At 49.8% G+C, this 18751-nt stretch overlaps 1 protein-coding gene and 1 long non-coding RNA gene across 51 annotated transcripts in view; one reads left to right on the top strand and one right to left on the bottom strand.

The window, feature by feature from the left end:
• The window catches only part of ANKRD27 (ankyrin repeat domain 27), an 81353-nt gene that overhangs the window by 26768 nt on the left and 35834 nt on the right, over positions 1 to 18751 (top strand). For 27 of the 50 annotated variants that reach the window (XM_028840040.2, XM_077982034.1, XM_077982035.1 and 24 more), the window contains 9 exons: positions 2631 to 2787; positions 4728 to 4882; positions 5581 to 5640; positions 5728 to 5781; positions 5860 to 5925; positions 6010 to 6086; positions 7404 to 7525; positions 8844 to 8922; positions 9745 to 9877. In XM_028840040.2, the coding sequence (XP_028695873.2) occupies positions 5731 to 5781; positions 5860 to 5925; positions 6010 to 6086; positions 7404 to 7525; positions 8844 to 8922; positions 9745 to 9877 (528 nt within the window). In that variant the 5' untranslated portion in view covers positions 2631 to 2787; positions 4728 to 4882; positions 5581 to 5640; positions 5728 to 5730. Of the gene's footprint in view, positions 1 to 2630; positions 2788 to 4727; positions 4887 to 5580; positions 5641 to 5727; positions 5782 to 5859; positions 5926 to 6009; positions 6087 to 7403; positions 7526 to 8843; positions 8923 to 9744; positions 9878 to 18751 lie in introns of all 50 variants that reach the window. The other 23 variants (XM_077982047.1, XM_077982037.1, XM_077982016.1 and 20 more) reach the window with 3 other exon arrangements.
• On the bottom strand, positions 12980 to 16534 carry LOC144337370 (uncharacterized). The gene is made up of 3 exons (XR_013410412.1): positions 16257 to 16534; positions 15273 to 15916; positions 12980 to 14625 (listed from the first exon to the last, which is right to left on the bottom strand). It is a non-coding gene; the product is annotated as an uncharacterized LOC144337370 (long non-coding RNA).

Genomic DNA, 18751 nt, shown 5'->3' with positions numbered 1-18751 from the left:
GTCCCAGCTACTTGGGAGGCAGAGGTGGGAGAATTGCTTAAGCCCAGGAGTTTGAGCTTGCAGTAAGCCATGATTGTGCTACCCCCCTGTAGCCTGGGCAACAGAGCTAGACCCTGTCTGGGGAAAAAAAAAGAAAAAAAAAAAACACCCAAAAAACAATCTTTTGTTATGAAATAATTTCAAATGTTTTAGTAAAGTCAAAAAAACTCTTAAACATGCTTCCCCCCAAGCTGTTAACGTTCTTGCCACATTGGTTGTTTTTTTTTTGTTTTTGAGACGCAGTTTTGCTCTGTCGCCCAGGCTGGAGTGCAGTGGTGCCATCTCGGCTCACTGCAAGCTCCGCCTCCCGAGTTCACGCCATTCTCCTGCCTCAGCCTCCCGAGTAGCTGGGACTACAGGCACCCGCCACCTCACCCGGCTAGTTTTTTTGTATTTTTAGTAGAGACAGGGTTTCACCGTGTTAGCCAGGATGGTCTCGATCTCCTGACCTCATGATCCGCCCGTCTCGGCCTCCCAAAGTGCTGGGATTACAGGCTTGAGCCACCGCGCCCGGCCACCACACATTGGTTGTTTTATCTCTCTCGACACATTATTATTTTGAATCTTTTTTTTTTTTTCAAACAGAATCTCACTCTGTCACCAGGCTGGAGTGCAGTGGTGTGATCTCGACTTAGTGCACCCAACCTCTACCTCCCGGGTTCAAACGATTCTCCTGCCTCAGTCTCCTGAGTAGCTGGGACTACAGGCATGCGCCACCATGCCCAGCTAATTTTTGTGTTTTTAGTAGAGACGGGGTTTCACCGTGTTGGCCAGGATGGTCTTGATGTCTCGATCTCATGATCTGCCTGCCTCAGCCTCCCAAAGTGCTGGGATTACAGGCGTGTGCCACTGCTCCCAGCCTGAATCTTTTGAGACTAAGTTGCAGACACTGTGCCCTTAAGCCCAAGACAGTTCAGTGTATTTCCCAAGAACAGGCATTCTCTTATGTAACCACAATGCAGTGATCGAACTCAGATAATATAGCTTTTTTTTTCTTCTTAGCTCTGGAATCACACAGTGCTTTTTTTTTTTTTTTTTTGGAGACAGAGTCTCACTCTGTCACCCAGGCTGGAGTGCAGTAGCTCAGTCTCAGCTCCTGACCTCAAATGATCCACCCACCTTGGTCTCCCAAAGTGCTTGGATTACAGGCATGAGCCACTGCACCCGGCCTGGATCCTTTTTAAATGTTGCAACAGAAAAAACATTGAGCTATTTCTCGAGTAGAAGAAATCCTGTGTTCTTTGTGAAAAGAAAAAGAAAGAAAGCTCTCCCTATCTAAGAGATGGAAGTAATCTGGTGCTGCAGTGTGGCCGGGGCTGAATCCCACCTGCTACTCCCTGCACGGCTCACTGTGGTCATGGCCGGGTGCTGGGGACAGACCAGCCGCGCAAAGCCCGACTCCTGTCCTCTTTGTAGATCTGGGTGTCCAAAAGAGAACAAATCAACTAAGCTGACTGACAGCTGGGATGAGGAGATCTGTGGCAGGAAAATAGCAAGCAGTGTGTCTTGTGAGCCACAGGGCAGAGAGCAGGTGCACTGACAACCCCGCGCTTCCTCTCCCCGTCACAGCGCCACGAGCCTCAGCTGCCGTGTCTGAACGCAGCTCCCGCCCCAGTGAGGACAGTGTGGCTGGGTTTCCCTGACCACGGGGATGCCGGGAAAAACAGGGCCATTCCTGAATGGGAATAAAGTCTCCCTCTCTCAGAATCTACCTGCTTCTGCTTTAAAAGCAAAAAAAAACAAAAAACAAAAAAAACACAACACATGCCCCATGGTTAACATCAACAGTGAAAAAAGCTATCAGGTGCCTTCCAACAGCTGACATCGTGTGCGTTACAACAGGATACACAGAGGGAGGTAAAACACCCCTTTCAGGGCATTCCTATCAGAAACATGTGACTGTAAACCTCTCTAATTGTCAGGAATCTAATTGTCAAGAAACATCAGACAGATCCTCCCAAACACATGGAGGGACAGTCTGCAATACACAACAAAGATGTCAATGTCGTGAAAGGCGAAGAAAGACCCGAGGCACTGTTCCAAATGAAGGAAACTAAAAAGATGAACAAATGCACCGTGTGGGCCCGGCGCAGTGGCTCACTCCTGTAATCCCAGCACTGCGGGAGGCCAAGGTGGGCGGATCACCTGAGGCCGGGAGTTTGAGACCAGCCTGGCCAACATGGCAAAACCACGTCTCTACTAAAAATATAAAAATTAGCTGGGTGTGGTGGTGGGTGCCTGTGGTGCCAGGTACTCAGGAGGCTGAGGCAGGAGAATTGCTTGACCCTGGGAGGCGGAGGTTACAGTGAGCCGAGATTGCGCCGCTACACTCCAACCTGGGTGACGGAGTGAGACTCTGTCTCAAAAGTAAAAAAATAAAAATAATTTGGGTATCTTGCAGCCACAGTTACTAGGTCAACAAAGAGGAAACATTTTAGTATCAAAACAAAACAGGAGAGCATTTGTGCCGCAGCAAACCCACACTGGGGTGAAGGCCATAGGGTCTGGTTACGTGCTGCGTCGGGGGCCAGGCTGAGAGTGGGACATGGTTGCCCCGGCTGCTGGTGCAGTGATGGCTTTCTTGTTTGCAGGATGTCTTTATACAAGGGAACAGGATTAAATTAGGAGCTGGTTTTGCCTGTCTTCTCTCAGTGCCCGTTCTCTTTGAAGAAACTTTCTACAATGAAAAAGAAGAGAGTTTCAGCATCCTGTGTATAGCCCATCCTTTGGAAAAGAGAGAGAGTTCAGGTATTCTGGGAGAAAAAACCCTTTTCTCCTGTTTTAGAGAAATGTGTTTGTTGAACTTGTTCCTGACTTAACTGTCGAAAGGTTAAACAAGGCCGGGTATGGTGGCTCGCGCCTGTAATCCCTGCACTTTGGGAGGCCAAGGCGCGAGGATCACTTGAGGCCAGGAGTTCAAAACTAGCCTAGACAACATGGCGAGACCCCGTCTCTATAAAAAATTTTAAAAATCAAGCCAGCCACGGTGGCTCATGCCTGTAATCCCAGCACTTTGGGAGGCTGAGGCAGGCAGATTACTTGAGACCAGGAGTTCAAGATCAGCCTGGTCAACAGGGCGAAACCCCATCTCTACTAAAAATACAAAAATTAGCTAGGTATGGTGGCGTGCCCCTGTAATCCCAGCTACTCGGGAGGCTGAGGCAGGAGAATTGCTTGAACCCAGAAGGCGGAGATTACAGTGAGCTGAGATCATGCCGCTGCACTCTATCCTGGGTGACAGAGTGAGACTGTCTCAAAAATAAAAAATAGGCTGGGCGCAGTGGCTCACGCCTGTAATCCCAGCACTTTGGGAGGCTGAGGTGGGCGGATTACCTGAGGTCAAGAGTTCAAGACCAGCCTGGCCAACATGGTGAAACCCCATCTCTACTAAAATACAAAACAATTAGGTGCAGTGGTGCACTCCTGTAATCCCAGCTACTCGGAAGGCTGAGGCAGGAGAATCACTTGAACCCGGGACAGGGAGGTTGCTGTGAGCCAAGATCACACAACTGCACTCCAGCCTGGGCTACAGAGTGAGAATTCGCCTCAAAAAAAAAATAAAATAAAAATTAGCTGAGCATGGTGGTGCATGCCTGTAGTCTCAGTTATTCAAGAGGCTGAGGTGGGAGGGTCACTCGAGCCTAGGAATTCAAGGCTGCACTGAGCCATGATCACACCACTGCACTCTAGTGTGGGCTACAGAGCAGGACCCTATCTCCAAAAACAATAAAATTATTATTATTATTTAATTATTTTTGAGACGGAGTCTTGCTCTGTTGCCAGGCTGGAGTGCAGTGACATAATCTCGGCTCACTGCAACCTCCAGCTCCTGGGTTCAAGTGGTTCTCCTGCCTCAGCCTCCTGAGTAGCTGGGATTACAGGCGTCCACCACCACACCCAGCTAATTTTTGTATTTTTAGTAGAGACAGGGTTTCACCATGTTGGCCAGGATGGTCTCGATCTCTTGACCTCGTGATCTGCCCGCCTCAGCCTCCCAAAGTGCTGGGATTACAGGCGGGAGCCACCGCGCCCGGCCAATAAATTATTTTTTTAAAAAGGTTAAACATCCTGGAAAATATTCAAGAGCCGCATGGAGACCTATATCATCATTTCCAGTGGTTCCTCCTAGAACTTAGTCACTGGGCTGAGGAGGTGTGGATCGGGGCTACTGTTGCACAGGTCGGGCGTTGCACAATTCCAGGAGCCAGCATTCACGTAGACCTCAGCCTGCCTGTGATCAACCCGGGATGTGACTGTTGCCCCCATGAGTTGTGCAAAGTGGTAGCCCCAGCTTTGTCTCTGGGTCTCAGCTTCAGGGCTGGCTCTTATAGCGCCCAGCTCCAGCATTGTACCTCTTTGAGATTTTGTTATTTTTAATAAATAATAATTCTTCATTTGCCCCAGGAAATTGAGATAACAGTGTGCAGGATGCCCACTGAGGCTCTTCCTGTCAGGAATCGGGGTCTTGCCGATGGTCCCACATAGTTTGGTTTTGTCCCAGGAAGAGGCCTTGAGAGGACCAGGCTCTCTGGACTCCAGGGTGTCCTGTAACTGGGCTGTTCTTGTGCAGTGTCTTGGAATAAGGACATTTGCCTTCCTCCGCAGAGGGCCTAGACCCTCTAGGGTAGGATAGGACAGAGTCAGGAACCAGTAGAGGCTTCAGCAGGCCCGACCTGTTTCTTTTTCAGAAGAGCCTTTGGCACCGTCAGATCCCTTTTCCCTGAAAACCATTGAAGATGTGAGAGAGTTCTTGGGAAGACACTCCGAGCGATTTGACAGGAACATTGCCTCTTTCCACCGAACATTCCGAGAATGCGAGAGGAAGAGCCTCCGTCACCACATAGTCAGTAGCCGTGCTGCCCTTTGCCTGGCGTGCCCTGTCTCGGTTCAGTGCAGGGCACCCGGAACCCTCAGTTTTCTCTGGAACTGCCTGGTGCTGCCTTACTGTTTGAAGTCTTTTAAAAATGTTTCTCTCTAACTATAAAAGTAGTGTAGCCGGGCATGGTGGTGCAAGCCTGTCTTCCCAGCACTTTGGGAGGCCAAGATGGGAGGATCTCTTGAGGCTGGGAGTTTAAGACCAGCCTGGGCAACATAGAAAGACCCCATCGCTACAGAAAATACAAAAATTAGCCAGGTGTGGTGGCATGCACGTGTATTCCCAGCTACTTGGGAGGCGGAGGTGGGAGGATCACTTTAGCTCAGGCATTTGAGACTGCAGCGTGCTGTAGTCATACCACTGCACTCTACTTTGGGCAACAAAGTGAGACCCTTTCTCTTAAAAAAACAAAAACAAAAACAAAAACCAAGTGGTATAAGCCATGAGGAAGTATAAAAATGAGTATTATTATCCTCTTGTTAACCCCAAGGGGAAATTTCTCCTGCTTTTAATGCATACACACCTAAAAAAAAAAAAAGTTGAGAAAAATCATGTAATTGACTTGATAAAGCTTGTGTTAACCCTTGAAACTCTGGGTGCTTTACCTGCTCTGGCTCCCGCGTCATGGCCTCGCTGGTAAGGTCCCTCTGCTCTGTGTGGTTTAGGACTCAGCGAATGCTCTCTACACCAAATGCCTCCAGCAGCTTCTGAGGGACTCTCACCTGGTAAGCAGCAAGACTTCCAAGAGGGAGGATTGCGGTGCACCCCCATGCAAATCCAAGCCCTTTCACTGTGCTTCTCTTGCCCTCTAGAAAATGCTCGCCAAGCAGGAGGCCCAGATGAGCCTGATGAAGCAGGCAGTGGAGGTGAGGTTGGGGCGGAATGGCTGGGAGGCACACCCTGTTGCCTGCTCACACCCTGAATGGGATCTGTTGATTCCACAGATGTACGTCCATCATGAAATTTACGACCTGATCTTTAAATACGTGGGGACCATGGAGGCAAGCGAGGTAGGTTCTCAGTTGTTATCACCCAAGATGGAAGCCTGCTGTGCTTTTTGAGAAATTTGAAGGTTCGTTAAAATCTGTTGTTAGGATGCTGCCTTTAACAAAATCACAAGAAGCCTTCAAGATCTTCAGCAGAAAGATATTGGTGTGAAACCGGAGTTCAGGTAAGGGTTCACGCCACAGCGCTTGGTGTTCTCGGAGGCAGGGGCGCTGTCTTCTCCTGGAAGTAGGATCTCTCAGTGGCAGAGGCGACACGCGGATTTGACATGGTTGGTTCTGAGGAACAGTGCGGTTACTTGCAACCAAAGATGAAGGGCTACCCTTTACAGGTGACTGTGTGTAGCCATCCCCCTCCCACACTGTGCACCAGCACGCTGACTGGATGGAAGCCACTAGGCACGGGGTTTTGTGCAGCTAGTCCCCATGCCCCAGGTGGGCATGTAATTTGCCCACGTGGTTTCTGCATGCAGGGGACATCCCACCTGCCCACCCAAGGGAACCTTGCCATAGAGGCACCTACTTAGGAGTTAATTTAAGTTTCTTTTTTTTTTTTTTTTTTTTTTTTTGAGACGGAGTCTTGCTCTGTGCCCCAGGCTGGAGTGCAGTGGTGCGATCTCGGCTCACTGCAAGCTCCGCCCCCCCGGGTTCACGCCATTCTCCTGCCTCAGCCTCCCGAGTAGCTGGGACTACAGGCGCCCACCACCTCGCCCGGCTAATTTTCTTGTATTTTTAGTAGAGACGGGGTTTCACCGTGTTAGCCAGGATGGTCTCGATCTCCTGACCTCGTGATCCGCCCGTCTCGGCCTCCCAAAGTGCTGGGATTACAGGCTTGAGCCACCGCGCCCGGCCAAGTTTCAATTTTTTAATTTTAATTTTTTTTTTTGTTTTTAAGACTTAAGTCTCACTCTATCGCCCAGGCTGGAGTGCAGTGGCGTGATCTCGGCTCACTGCAACGTCCGCCTTCCGAGTTCAAGTGATTCTCCTGCCTCAGCCTCCCGAGTAGCTGGGATTACAGGTGCATACCACCACGCCCTGCTAATTTTTGTATTTTTAGTAGAGACGGGGTTTCACCTTGTTGGCCAGGCTGGGCTTGAACTCCTGACCTCAAATGATCTGCCCACCTTGGCTTACAAGTGCTGGGATTATGGGTGTGAGCCACTGCACCTGGCCTAATTTAAGTTTCATTGGGACATAAAAATGTTTCACCTCCCACAAACCTCTTTGGGTTCTTTCCCTCTAGGAATAGGATTTTTTTTTTTCAACCTTCTTGTACAGCTGTATCACCCGGCAGCCTGAATGGGATTGAAGGCTGTTCTGTTTTGCCGCTGACTTGAGTCAGATGACTTGTCAGTATCTGTTTTTGTGTTTCCTTCCTTCTGGTTTGTTGTGAGAAGTGTAGACCCTGAGATGTATTCTTAGATCCAGGCCGAAGAGTTCTCTTACTGTGCTCTGAAGTTGTCACTTTCCAAATTATTTTACAGCTTTAACATACCTCGTGCCAAAAGAGAGCTGGCTCAGCTGAACAAATGCACCTCCCCACAGCAGAAGCTTGTCTGCTTGCGAAAGGTGGTGCAGCTCATCACACAGTCTCCAAGCCAGAGAGGTTTGTGCTTGGGAAGGGGCCTGGCCAAGGGGGAGATGCTACATCCAGATGAAAAAGCAAAGAGTGATGCTATCGTAAGGGATTTTTATGGGGCTGGGCACGGTGGCTCACCTCTGTAACCCCAGTGCTTTGGGAGGCCAAGGTGGGAGGATCACTTGAGGCCAGGAATTGGAGGCTGCAGTGAGCTGTGATCACACCAGTGTACTCCAGTCTGGTGACAGAGCGAGACCCCTTCTCAAAAAAAAAAAAAAAAACAAGGAAAAGTCAATAAGGAAGAGACATGAGATTTAGCTATATGTGTAGATAAGGGATGATCCTGAGTATATCGAATGAAATAAAGAGGAATGCGTATGGTAGACTTCCAGCCAACAGCATCAAAGAAAGGGGGACAGCTGTGTAGCCATGATGTGATGGTGAGCTCATAGCTGTCCTGGACAGATGTGCAGGAAGCAGCAGCAGGAGTCTCTGGGAAAAGAGACTGGCTGGCGGGGATGGGAGGAACATTCACAGTTTACTCTTTTGTATTGTTTGAATTTTTAAACGTGAATGAATTACTTAAAATTTCAAAATGAAAAAAAAGTGAAACTCCACATGGGCAGTGGACTCCATGTCTGTAAAGTGGAAGTGACCTTCGGAAGGACCTTAGTGACTTTAGGAAGAAAGAGGCTTTTGGTGATGGCTCTGGACTCATCTTCATTTTGTATCACTGTAGCCACCTCCCTGGGCTCTTTCACTGTCCAGGAGGGTGGCAAGTCATGGTCTGCTTGGAGTTAACATCTCCTTTTTTTTTTTTTTGGGTTTTAAGAGACAGGGTCTCACTCTGTCACCCAGGCTGGGTGCATTTGTAGGTCACTGTACTACATCCTTGAACTCCTGAGCTCAAGTGATCCTCTTGCCTCAGCCTCCCAAGTACCTCGGATTGCAGGCATGCACCACCACACTTGGCTAATTTTCATATTTTTTGTAGAGGTGGGGGTCTTGCTATATTGCCCAGGCTGGTCTCAGACTCCTGGCCTCAAGCAATTCTCGCATCTTGGCCTCCCAAAGCTCTGGGATTATAGGCGCATGCCGCCGTATCTGGCCTGAGTTATTAATATCTTGTTTTGGTCATGTTCTGAAAATGCTGGGCATTCTTTTCCCTCTGGACCTGACATCTGATCAGGACACTGTAAAGGAGCTTGTGCAATGACATTTCTTCCCCGATGTATGATCTTCTTGATATGTGGTTTCGCAAGGTGTGCGGTGGTAGGGAGTTGATAACGCTTGTCAGTCCATTTGAATCTCATGATGGCATTGAATGTGTGTTTCCCCTTTGCAGTGAACCTGGAGACCATGTGTGCTGATGATCTGCTATCAGTCCTGTTATACTTGCTTGTGAAAACGGAGATCCCTAATTGGTAACATTTTCTGTTAAGATGCTCTTTTAAAAATGGCAGCGCTTGACCGGGCACGGTGGCTCACGCCTGTAATCCCAGCACTTTGGGAGGCTGAGGCAGGTGGATTACGAGGTCAGGAGATCGAGACCATCCTGGCTAACATGGTGAAACCCCGTCTCTACTAAAAAATACAAAAAAAATTAGCCAGGCATGGTGGCGGGCGCCTGTAGTCCCAGCTACTCGGAAGGCTGTGGCAGGAGAATGGCGTAAACCCAGGAGGTGGAGCTTTCAGTGAGCCAAGATGGCACCACTGCACTCCAGCCTGGGCGACAGAGCAAGACTCCATCTCAAAAAAAAAAAAAAAAAAGGCAGCACTGCACTGTGGTAGTTCTAATATAACTCTAGGAGAAGCCCACCTTCAGTTGGACACCTGTTATGAGCTAGGTGTGGAGCCTCCCCCGCTTCATCTATCCACTTACAGATGGGGAAACCAAGGCCCAGAGAGCTTATGTTTCTTGTTCTGGAACGAGTGTCTAGGCAGTGGTTGAGCAGAAAGCTGATTGCCATTGTTTCTGGCCCCAAACCCATCATCTTCCCCCTGGAACCCACAGCTCAGTTTACAGTAATCAGCTTGCTAAAGACTATTTCAGGGAACTAGCTAGTGATTTTACTTGTGTTCCTAATCGCACATGCTCTGCAGAGAGACCCAGGGGAGCGTGGTGGTAGCTCCCTGAGCGAACCGACACTTTAGGTATTTGGTCAGTCGCCCGAGCCAATAATACTGTTTTTGCAGAAGTGTGACTTGAATAGACAACAACGTAACTTTTTTCTTCCTTCCATTAGGATGGCAAATTTGAGTTACATCAAAAACTTCAGGTTCAGCAGCTCGGCAAAGGATGAACTGGGATACTGCCTGACCTCATTCGAAGCTGCCATCGAATACATTCGGCAAGGAAGCCTCTCCGCTAAACCCCCTGTAAGATCTCACCCCTGCCCTGGCCTGCCTTTCTGGGCATCATGGTTCCCTTGATAGGTTGCTGGGGTTGGTATGTGGGCAGAGATTTTCTTAAATTGCCTCCCAGGAATGGGGCCTCAGCTGTTTGAGGGCTGTGAGTCTTGAAAATCACTCAGTGAAAACACCAAGCCCCCAGTTGGTGGTAAAAGTTGGTGGGTTATCATTAGGATTTTCATTGTTAATATCCTACTTCATTAGTCCCCATCCTCTCCAAAGACATGTGGGTACAAAGGGAAGCCAGAAGCAGGGAATTTTGATTTCTTGACCTTGATATTCAAGAAGTGATGTCACGGAATCCCTGGGCTGTCGCCTTTCCAGCCGGAAATCTCTGTGGCTGGTAAGCTCCTTTGCCTGAGTTTTGTTCAGGCCTGCTGGGCCTGTTTCACCCTCCTGGCCTGGTAGGCTGCACTTGGCTCCCGCTGCTGGCCCAGATCGCATGCCTGCCGAGGGAAAGCCAGGTGTGGAGTGGCAAGGGGTATGTGAGCAAGTGCAGGGTCCGGCCACTGCACACGACCGGGCATGGTGTGCTGACTGAGGTGGTGTGGGTAACTCCAAGTTGCTCGTGCAGGGTCCTGCTCCATGCAAGGATGCAGCTAGAGCAGGCATACTGTAGGCCGCTTCCACGGTGGGCACTGGGGAACACAGTGGCGCCTGGAAGCTTGGAGAGACCAGGAACTGCAGAGCCCCAAGGAGAGTGTCATAGCCCTGGCTCAGGGAACTAGGTTGGGCTCCCTGAAGGACCAGAGCTCTTCTCTCCTTTTTGTCACCTGCAGGGTAGTGAGTTGGGAGCGTGTTTTAGCTCTGTTTATGTTACAGCTCTTTCAGTCCTGCCATTTGGTGGGTCCTGAGTTCTTGTCCCATGTCCAGGAAGAATGAGTTACGTAGACTAGTGGAGGGTGAGCAAGGCAGAGAGGAGCTTCACTGAATGGCAGAACAGCTCTTAGAAGACGCACAGTGGGCAGTTCCTTACCACAGGCAGGTCATCCTGACGAGTCAAAGAGGCCCGACGTAGGTAGCTCCTTTCCGCAGTTAGTAGTCCCGATTGTCTGAGTCTGGCTGAGTCTAGGGTTTTTATGGCTCAGAAGGGAGGGAGTATGTGCTGATTGGTCCATGGGTGGGCCTGGAAAAAGCACCATGAGTTCTCTCTCTGGGCCATGGACTCCACTTGGAACTGACAGCCCGGCCCCCAGGCTTCAGGCGGTCCTTGTTCTGAAGGTGGGGCTTCACTCGGGACCTGCCCTTCCGCCCGGGAGCCTGTCTGCCTTCTGCCACCGTCAGCATGCTGGCCAGTGCGCCCAGGCTGTTTGTGCCAAGGGGCACCTGCAGGCCTGCGCCAAGCTGCTCTCAGCCCCTGTCTTGGCCTCTCTCCCATGCTCATCAGCTCCCAAAATCTTGGAGGGGTCTGAGGCATCAGGAGGCTGGCGTGTCAGCGTCACCCAAAGCATGCGCACACTTGGCTGGGTTGCAGCGGTACCTGACTTGGCCTCACCTTTGCTCCGAAATTGGAGTGGGTGCCAGGAGTGGGGAGGAGTGGGGAGGAGTGGGTGCCAGGAGTGAGGGGAGCGGGAGCAGGCACTTATAAGTCTGCCGGGGCAGGGGCACTTCCTGGGCCCCCGAGAGCTCAGAGGTGCCTGGATCCGGAGCTGCGGCTGGGCAGCTGCAGCTGTTCCTGGGAGTTCAGGGCTCCCGCCCTGCCAACTCAGTGGGTGATGGGGCTCCCACCTGTTCCTGGCTCCTGTTGGCCCTGCAGAGTGCACAACTCTGGCCGCGCCTCCTCCACTGCAGCTTACGTCTGCAGCAGCCACTCCCGATGGGCCACCGCTGCCATCAGTGAGACTATTAATGTGTGCAATTTGAGGACTCAGTGGTCTTGCCATTGTTTCCTTGGTTGTTGGTGAGTGTTGGCTGGAGTGGGGGTGTGTGATTATATTTCTGCGTGAATCGCCAGAATCTTGAACCACAAGTGTCCTGCTGGCCTGTTTCACTACGTAACAATGAGTAAAACGTGATCATACTCACAGAAATCACAAAGTGGAAATCAATAAAATGAAAAGATCTCTGTATTACAAGGTGAGAGTCCCGAGGATTGAACATTCATCTTTGTCAGAGCTTGATGTAGAATCTCTCAAAATAATGATGAGGTAAAGCGTCTGGGAGACAGCATCAGCCTGTCCAGGCGCCCTCAGGTACAGGCAGTTCCATCGCATTCATTCGTTATTAACACGTTCATGCATTTTCAGTCTTTTTCCTACCCATGTATATTTTACGTAAGTGAAATTATATTGTGTGCTGGGCCGGGCATGGTGGTTCACGCCTGTAATCCCAACACTTTGGGAGGCCGAGGCGGGTGGATCATCTGAGGTCAGGAGTTTGAGACCAGCCTGGTCAACATGGTGAAACCCTGTCTGTACTGAAAATAAGAGAATTAGCCGGGCATGGTGGCAGGTGCCTGTAATCCCAGCTCCTTGGGAGGCTGAGGCAGGAGAATTGCTTTAATGCGGGTGGCAGAGGTTGCAGTGAGCCGAGATTACGCCACTGCACTCTAGCCTGAGTGACACAGTGAGACTCTGTCTCAAATATGGATGTACATTTATATATATATATATATAGAGAGAGAGAGTACTGTTTTTTCCCCAAAAGAATAGCTTAATTTTGGCCGGGCGCGGTGGCTCAAGCCTGTAATCCCAGCACTTTGGGAGGCCGAGACGGGCGGATCACGAGGTCAGGAGATCGAGACTATGCTGGTTAACACGGTGAAACCCCGTCTCTACTAAAAAATACAAAAAATTAGCCGGGTGAGGTGGCGGGCGCCTGTAGTCCCAGCTACTCGGGAGGCTGAGGCAGGAGAATGGCGTGAACCCGGGAGGCGGAGCTTGCAGTGAGCTGAGATCCGGCCACTGCACTCCAGCCTGGGTGACAGCGCGAGACTCCGTCTTAAAAAAAAAAAAAAAAGAATAGCTTAATTTTTTTCTAATTAGAAGACTAATGTTTGCTTACAAATAATATTTGCAGACTATAAAATGGCAGTGAAGACAACAAAAACTTCCCGTAAACTTACTAGCCAGGGGTGACATTTATTAATATTTTAGCATTTGTCTTTTTTTTCTGTGCATACACAATTGTATCTTTTTTTTTTTTTGAGGAATGTGAGCCAGCATTTTATTCGTTCATTTCTTGCATGTGAAGCGCTCCTCGATGACATCCTTGGGCCGAGATTCTTTGTCATAGTCCTTAACTGCTACACAGCTGCAGCCAGCCCCTTCATAGGGTCTCCTCTCTCTTGTCAGTTTTACAGAGGCCTTACCCATTCCCCTCATTTCTCATTGTCATCAACCTTAATTAGTTTGACCTGGTGTTCAGCACCCAGGGTCTCCCCAACGTGGCACACGCAGGCGCATCACAGTTGGATGCAAGCACACCAAGATGGGCTCAGCACTCGTCTGAGGCTTTGGCAGCTTTGCAAAGTCCATGTGCTAGGCCACCGTGGATGAGGGTGTCCTTCAGCACCCCTCATAAAGCAGTGTTAACGTCCATTACACCGCCAGCAGCAATGTCTTCCTTGGCCATGGCAGTGGGTCATGGGTACAGCAGTGCAAGGCCTTTCTCAGCCATGGCAGTGGGTCACAGGCACAGCAGTGCAATGCCTTCGTTGGCTATGGCGGTGGGTCATGGGTGCAGCTGAATCTTCAACACACCCGAGCCTCCGCCTCCACATGACTTGGCGGTGACAAGAAATGAACACAGTTACCTTTTTAACCAACATTTTAGGTCATGATCTCGCTGTACTCATTGACAGTATTCAGGTAGTTGATGAAGAATTAATCTCTCTTCTTCTTTGAAGTCTGATTTGATTCCCCCACTCGCTGCCAATGAAATTGGGGGTCATCCATCGCATCTCAGATGTGGCTGGCTGTGGCTCTTTTGAAAAGTTACTTCCTTCTGCCTTGTTTCCATATTTAGGGGGAAATCAGCAACCTTCTAGAGGGTGTGTGTGGGTTGGGTGCAGTGGCTCATGCCTATAATCTCAGCATTCTGGGAGGCTGAGCGGGTGGATCACCCAAGGCCAGGAGTTGGAGACCAGTGTGGGCAACATAGTGAGACCTTGTCTCTACAGCAAAAAATAAATAAATAAATAATAAATAAATAAAAAAGAATGTGTGTGTGTGTGCTCTTGTGTCTCTACCTGTGTGTGTGTGCAGCCTCCGAATTTCTTTTCATTTCCATGGCTGGGGAGTAAGAATTGTGAGTTTGACTTGTTTTCTTTGAGGCTCTGGGAACCTGTTTCCCTCACTCCGCGCGCAGTGGTGTCTGCCCTGCCCTCTGGGTCTTGCACTCTGATTGGCCTGAGAGTTCACTCCCTGGCCGGCTTTCCTGCCCTGCAGAGGAATCACTCTGCTGTGTCTTGCTGGGCCTGGGTTGTCTCTGGTCACCTGGAAGGAAGTGTCCACCTCTCGAAGATGCTCCCGTCCCCTAGCTGCCCCCATAGCGTGGCTGTCTTCTCTTTTCTCACTTTCTGTGGAGGCCTTCACCAGATTGTAAGGAGGTGGCTGACCAAATAGTATCCGTTGGCTTCTCACACCTCCTTTTATTTCAGAAAATATTGCAGGCAGATTGGGAGTAGTATTTGAGAGGTTGCTTCTCTCGTGCTGGTGTTGGTTTGAGGGTTTGAGTCCAGTCCTTAGTTTTGTTTTTTTTTTTTTTTTTTGAGACTGAGTCTTGCTCTGTCACCCAGACCGGAGTGCAGTGGTGCAATCTCGGCTCAATGCAACCTCCGCCTGTCCCGGGTTGAAGCGATTCTCCTGCCTCATCCTCCCAAGTAGCTGGGACTACAGGCACGCAAAACTATGCCCGGCTAATTTTTGTATTTTTATGGAGATGGGATTTCGCTGTGTTGGCTGGGCTCATCTCGAACCCGTGACCTCGAGTGATCTGCCTGCCTTGGCCTCCCAAAGTGCTGGGATTACAGGCGCCAGCCACTGTGCCCAGCCTGAGTCCACTCCTTCTGCAGGCTCAGACATCTTGGGCACGTCTGTTTGTCTCTGCATCTGAGGTGTAAAGATGCCCTTAAGAATAGTGTTTGGTGGCCGGGCGCGGTGGCTCAAGCCTGTAATCCCAGCACTTTGGGAGGCCGAGACGGGCGGATCACGAGGTCAGGAGATCGAGACCATCCTGGCGAACACAGTGAAACCCCGTTTCTACTAAAAAATACAAAAAACTAGCCGGGCGAGGTGGCGGGCACCTGTAGTCCCAGCTACTCAGGAGGCTGAGGCAGGAGAATGGCGTAAATCCGGGAGGCGGAGCTTGCAGTGAGCCGAGATCCGGCCACTGCACTCCAGCCTGGGTGACAGAGCGAGACTCCGCCTCAAAAAAAAAAAAAAAAAAAAAAAAGAATAGTGTTTGGTTCAGATGGGCAAGGGAGGGTCACAGTCCAAGGCACCCCTCTTGTCAGGGTGTTGGACCCTGGTCCTGCCCTCCTGGATGGAGTATGGTTGGTTCTGGTGAAACCTTGAGAACAAGTATGCATCATCCTCAGGCTGGCTGTGAAGCCCACCCTACAGGTATTGAGAGATGCTCATCTATTTGCTGTGGTCTGTAATTGACAGAGCAGGCGTGGTGGCTTCCTTGTTGTTATGATTCTGTCTGTATTATGGCCTAGCTGCTCACGGGTTTAAGTAATGACGTTCCCTTTAGGAATGTGGAGAGTCATTGCTATGTATCAATGGTGTTTCCTTGGGAAAAAGCCCAAGTGTATCTTCTCACAGCAGAAGAGGTTTCTGAAAAGTATTAAGGATTAAATATGAGGACATCGAGTTAGATTTTACTATTGACTTTATAGAATGCAGTCTCATGGAAATTTTCTCTGCAAGATATACTTGAGATGACCATAGCATTTTATTTTTCCTAGAGCCAGGATCTCGCTCTGTCACCCAGGGTGGACTGCAGTGGTGTGATCCTAGCTCGCAGCCTCCATCTCCTGTGCTGAAAGGGATCCCCCCTCCTCTGTCTCCTGGGTAGCTGGGACTACAGATGTGCGCCACCACACCTGGCTAATTTTTTAATTCTTAAATTTTTTGTAGAGGCGAGGTCTCGCTATTTTGCCCAGGCTGGGATTGAACTCCTGGGCTCGTGATCCTCCCACCTCGGCTTCCCAAAGTGCTGGGATTACAGGCATGAGGCACCACACCCACTCAACATTCTTTAAACATGTTCATAAATGAAGACTTCAGCTTTCTGAAAATAAATTGCTGGGATGACTCTAGTGTTACCTTTGTGAATGAAAAAAGAGAACTGTGAAAGAATCTGGGTTGGGCCTGGTCACTCACGCCTGTAATCCCAGCACTTTGGGAGGCTAAGGCAGGAGGATCACCTAAGGCCAGGAGTTAGAGACCAGCCTGGGCAACGTAGCAAGACCCCCATCTCTACAAAAAATTAGCAGTGCATGGTGGCACACCTTTAGTCCCAGCTACTTGGGAAGCTAAGGTGGGAGGATCACTTGAGCCTGGTAGTTCAAGGCTGCAGTGAGCTATGATTGTACCACTGCAGTCCAGCTTGAGAGACAGAGTAAGACCATGTCTCAAAAAAAAAAAAAAAAAAAAAAAAGATAAAAGAAAAAAAAAGACAAGAAAGAACCTGTACCATTCTTGGCTGCAGCTTTGCATGCTTTTGGCCTTCCTTACATTACTGGGTTTCTCATAAAAAGGATGTACCCCTTTCTCTAGTAAGTCCTTGCTGATGTCCCCCCCACCTCTTCCAATAGCTCATTCTTCCCTGAAGCTTCAGTCTTGGGAGACCTACCTCTCTTCATCACTGCTGTCTAAATCGTTAACCAGAGTTGCAGAAAGACTGCTGGATTTACCCGGATAACGATGTGTGATGTTTCTCTGACCCTAAGCTGCTCAGCTGTGAACCGCGGTGTAAAGCGGATTGTTAGAGCTTTATATAGCACACAGCAGCTGGGGCAAAAGCGCCTCTCTCAGGTGCTGGTATTCATTTGCTAAGTTAACCCTCCTGGGGGAACTGCTGGGAGGACCCTGCTTGGCAGAGGCCCCCAGGCATGGCCTATCCCCAGAGGTGCTGTCGGCTGTATCTTTCGGTGGACCTCCAAGTCAAAACTTAGAGGGCTGTAAGGAGACATCCTTATTCCACAAATTTGTCCGAGTTTGGGGGCCTTCTGCCAGCTGCTGGCTGGAAGAAATTCCCTTTACTTCCCACCAAGACCCTTTTTCAGGAAGCGAATTTGTCATTACACGGTTTGGTTGCAGGTGCTCAAGGGAGCATCGAACTGTCTTGCTAGAAATGATTTCATAAAGTGTTACGAAAAATACCTAGAGTTCTGCCCTTTTTTTTTTTTTTGAGATGGAGTCTTGCTCTGTCGCCCAGGCTGGAGTGTAGTGGCGCAATCTTGGCTCACCGTAACCTCTACCTGCCGGGTTCAAGTGATTCTCCTGCCTCAGCCTCCAGAGTAGTTGGGATTACAGGCACCCGCCACCACACCTGGCTAATTTTTGTATTTTTAGTAGAGACGGGGTTTCGCCATGTTGACCAGGCTGGTCTCAAACTCCTGACCTCAAGTGATCCACCCGCCTTGGCCCCCCAAAGTGCTGGGATTATAGGTGTGAGCCACTGTGCCCGGCCCTTGCCTTTTTTTTTTTTTTTTTTTTTCTTTTTGAACAGGGTGTTGCTCTGTCACTGAGGCTGTAGTACAGTGGCATGATCATGGCTCATGGCAGCCTCCAACTCCTGGGCTCAGGTGATCCTCCTACCTCAGCCTCCCATGTAGCTGGGACTACAGGCATGCACCACCACACTAGCCTAATTTTTTATTTTTTTGCAGAGGTGGGGTCTTGTGTGTTGCCCAGCTGGTCTCAAACTCCTGGGCTCAAGTGATCCTCCCGCCTCAGCCTCCCAAAGTGCTGGGATTACAGGAGTGAGCCACTGCACCCAATCCTAGATTTTTGTATCTGGGTGAACATTACCAATATGAAGATCTAAACTTATTAATTGGGGTGGATCCTTGAAACACCCAAAGAGATGGAGGAGTAGTTAATCTCTGTCTGTGTCATGAGTTCCCCATATATCTTCCTGGATTTGGCCCTCGTGGCCATTTTATTGATTGATCGAGTGATGATTGAGACAGAGTCTTGCTGTGTCCCCAGGCTGGAGTGCATTGGCGCAATCTTGGCTCACTGCAACCTCTGCTTCCTGAGTTCAAGCAATTCTCATGTCTCAGCTTCCGGAGTAGCTGGGGCTACAGGCATGCACCACCATGCCTGGCTAATTTTTGTATTTTTGTAGAGATGGGGTTTTGCCTTGTTGGCCAGGCTGGTCTTGAACCCCCGGCCTCAGGCGATCCGCCCATCTCAGCCTCCCAAAGTGCTGGGATTACAGGCATGAGCCCCTGCGCCTTGCCTATTTATTTATTTTTGAGATGGAGTCTCACTTTGTCACCCAGGCTAGAGTGCAGTGGTGTGATACCAGCTCACTGCAACCTCTGTCTTCCGGGTTTAAGTGATTCTTCTGCCTCATCCTCCCAAGTAGCTGGGACTACAGGCGTGTACCACCACGCCCTGCTAATTTTTTGTATTTTTAGTAGAGACGAGTTTCACCATGTTGGCCAGGCTCTTATTGAACTCCTGATCACCTCAGCCTCCCAAAGTGCTGGGATTATGGGTGTGAGCCACTGCGCCTGGCCATGTGGCCATATTATTTAATAGGCACGTCCGAAAAGCAACACCCCTCTCTCTCCAGCTGGTTGACACTGGGAAACTGAGACCAGCTTGTAAAATGGCTTTCCTGCCCAAAGGCCCCAGAGAAGACAGCAGGGAATTGGGTTGT

Source organism: Macaca mulatta, chromosome 19, assembly GCF_049350105.2.
Source record: "Macaca mulatta isolate MMU2019108-1 chromosome 19, T2T-MMU8v2.0, whole genome shotgun sequence".
NCBI classification, from domain to species: domain Eukaryota; kingdom Metazoa; phylum Chordata; class Mammalia; order Primates; family Cercopithecidae; genus Macaca; species Macaca mulatta.
Note: the sequence above shows the minus strand (reverse complement) of the source record. Positions and strands in the feature narration are given on the sequence as shown.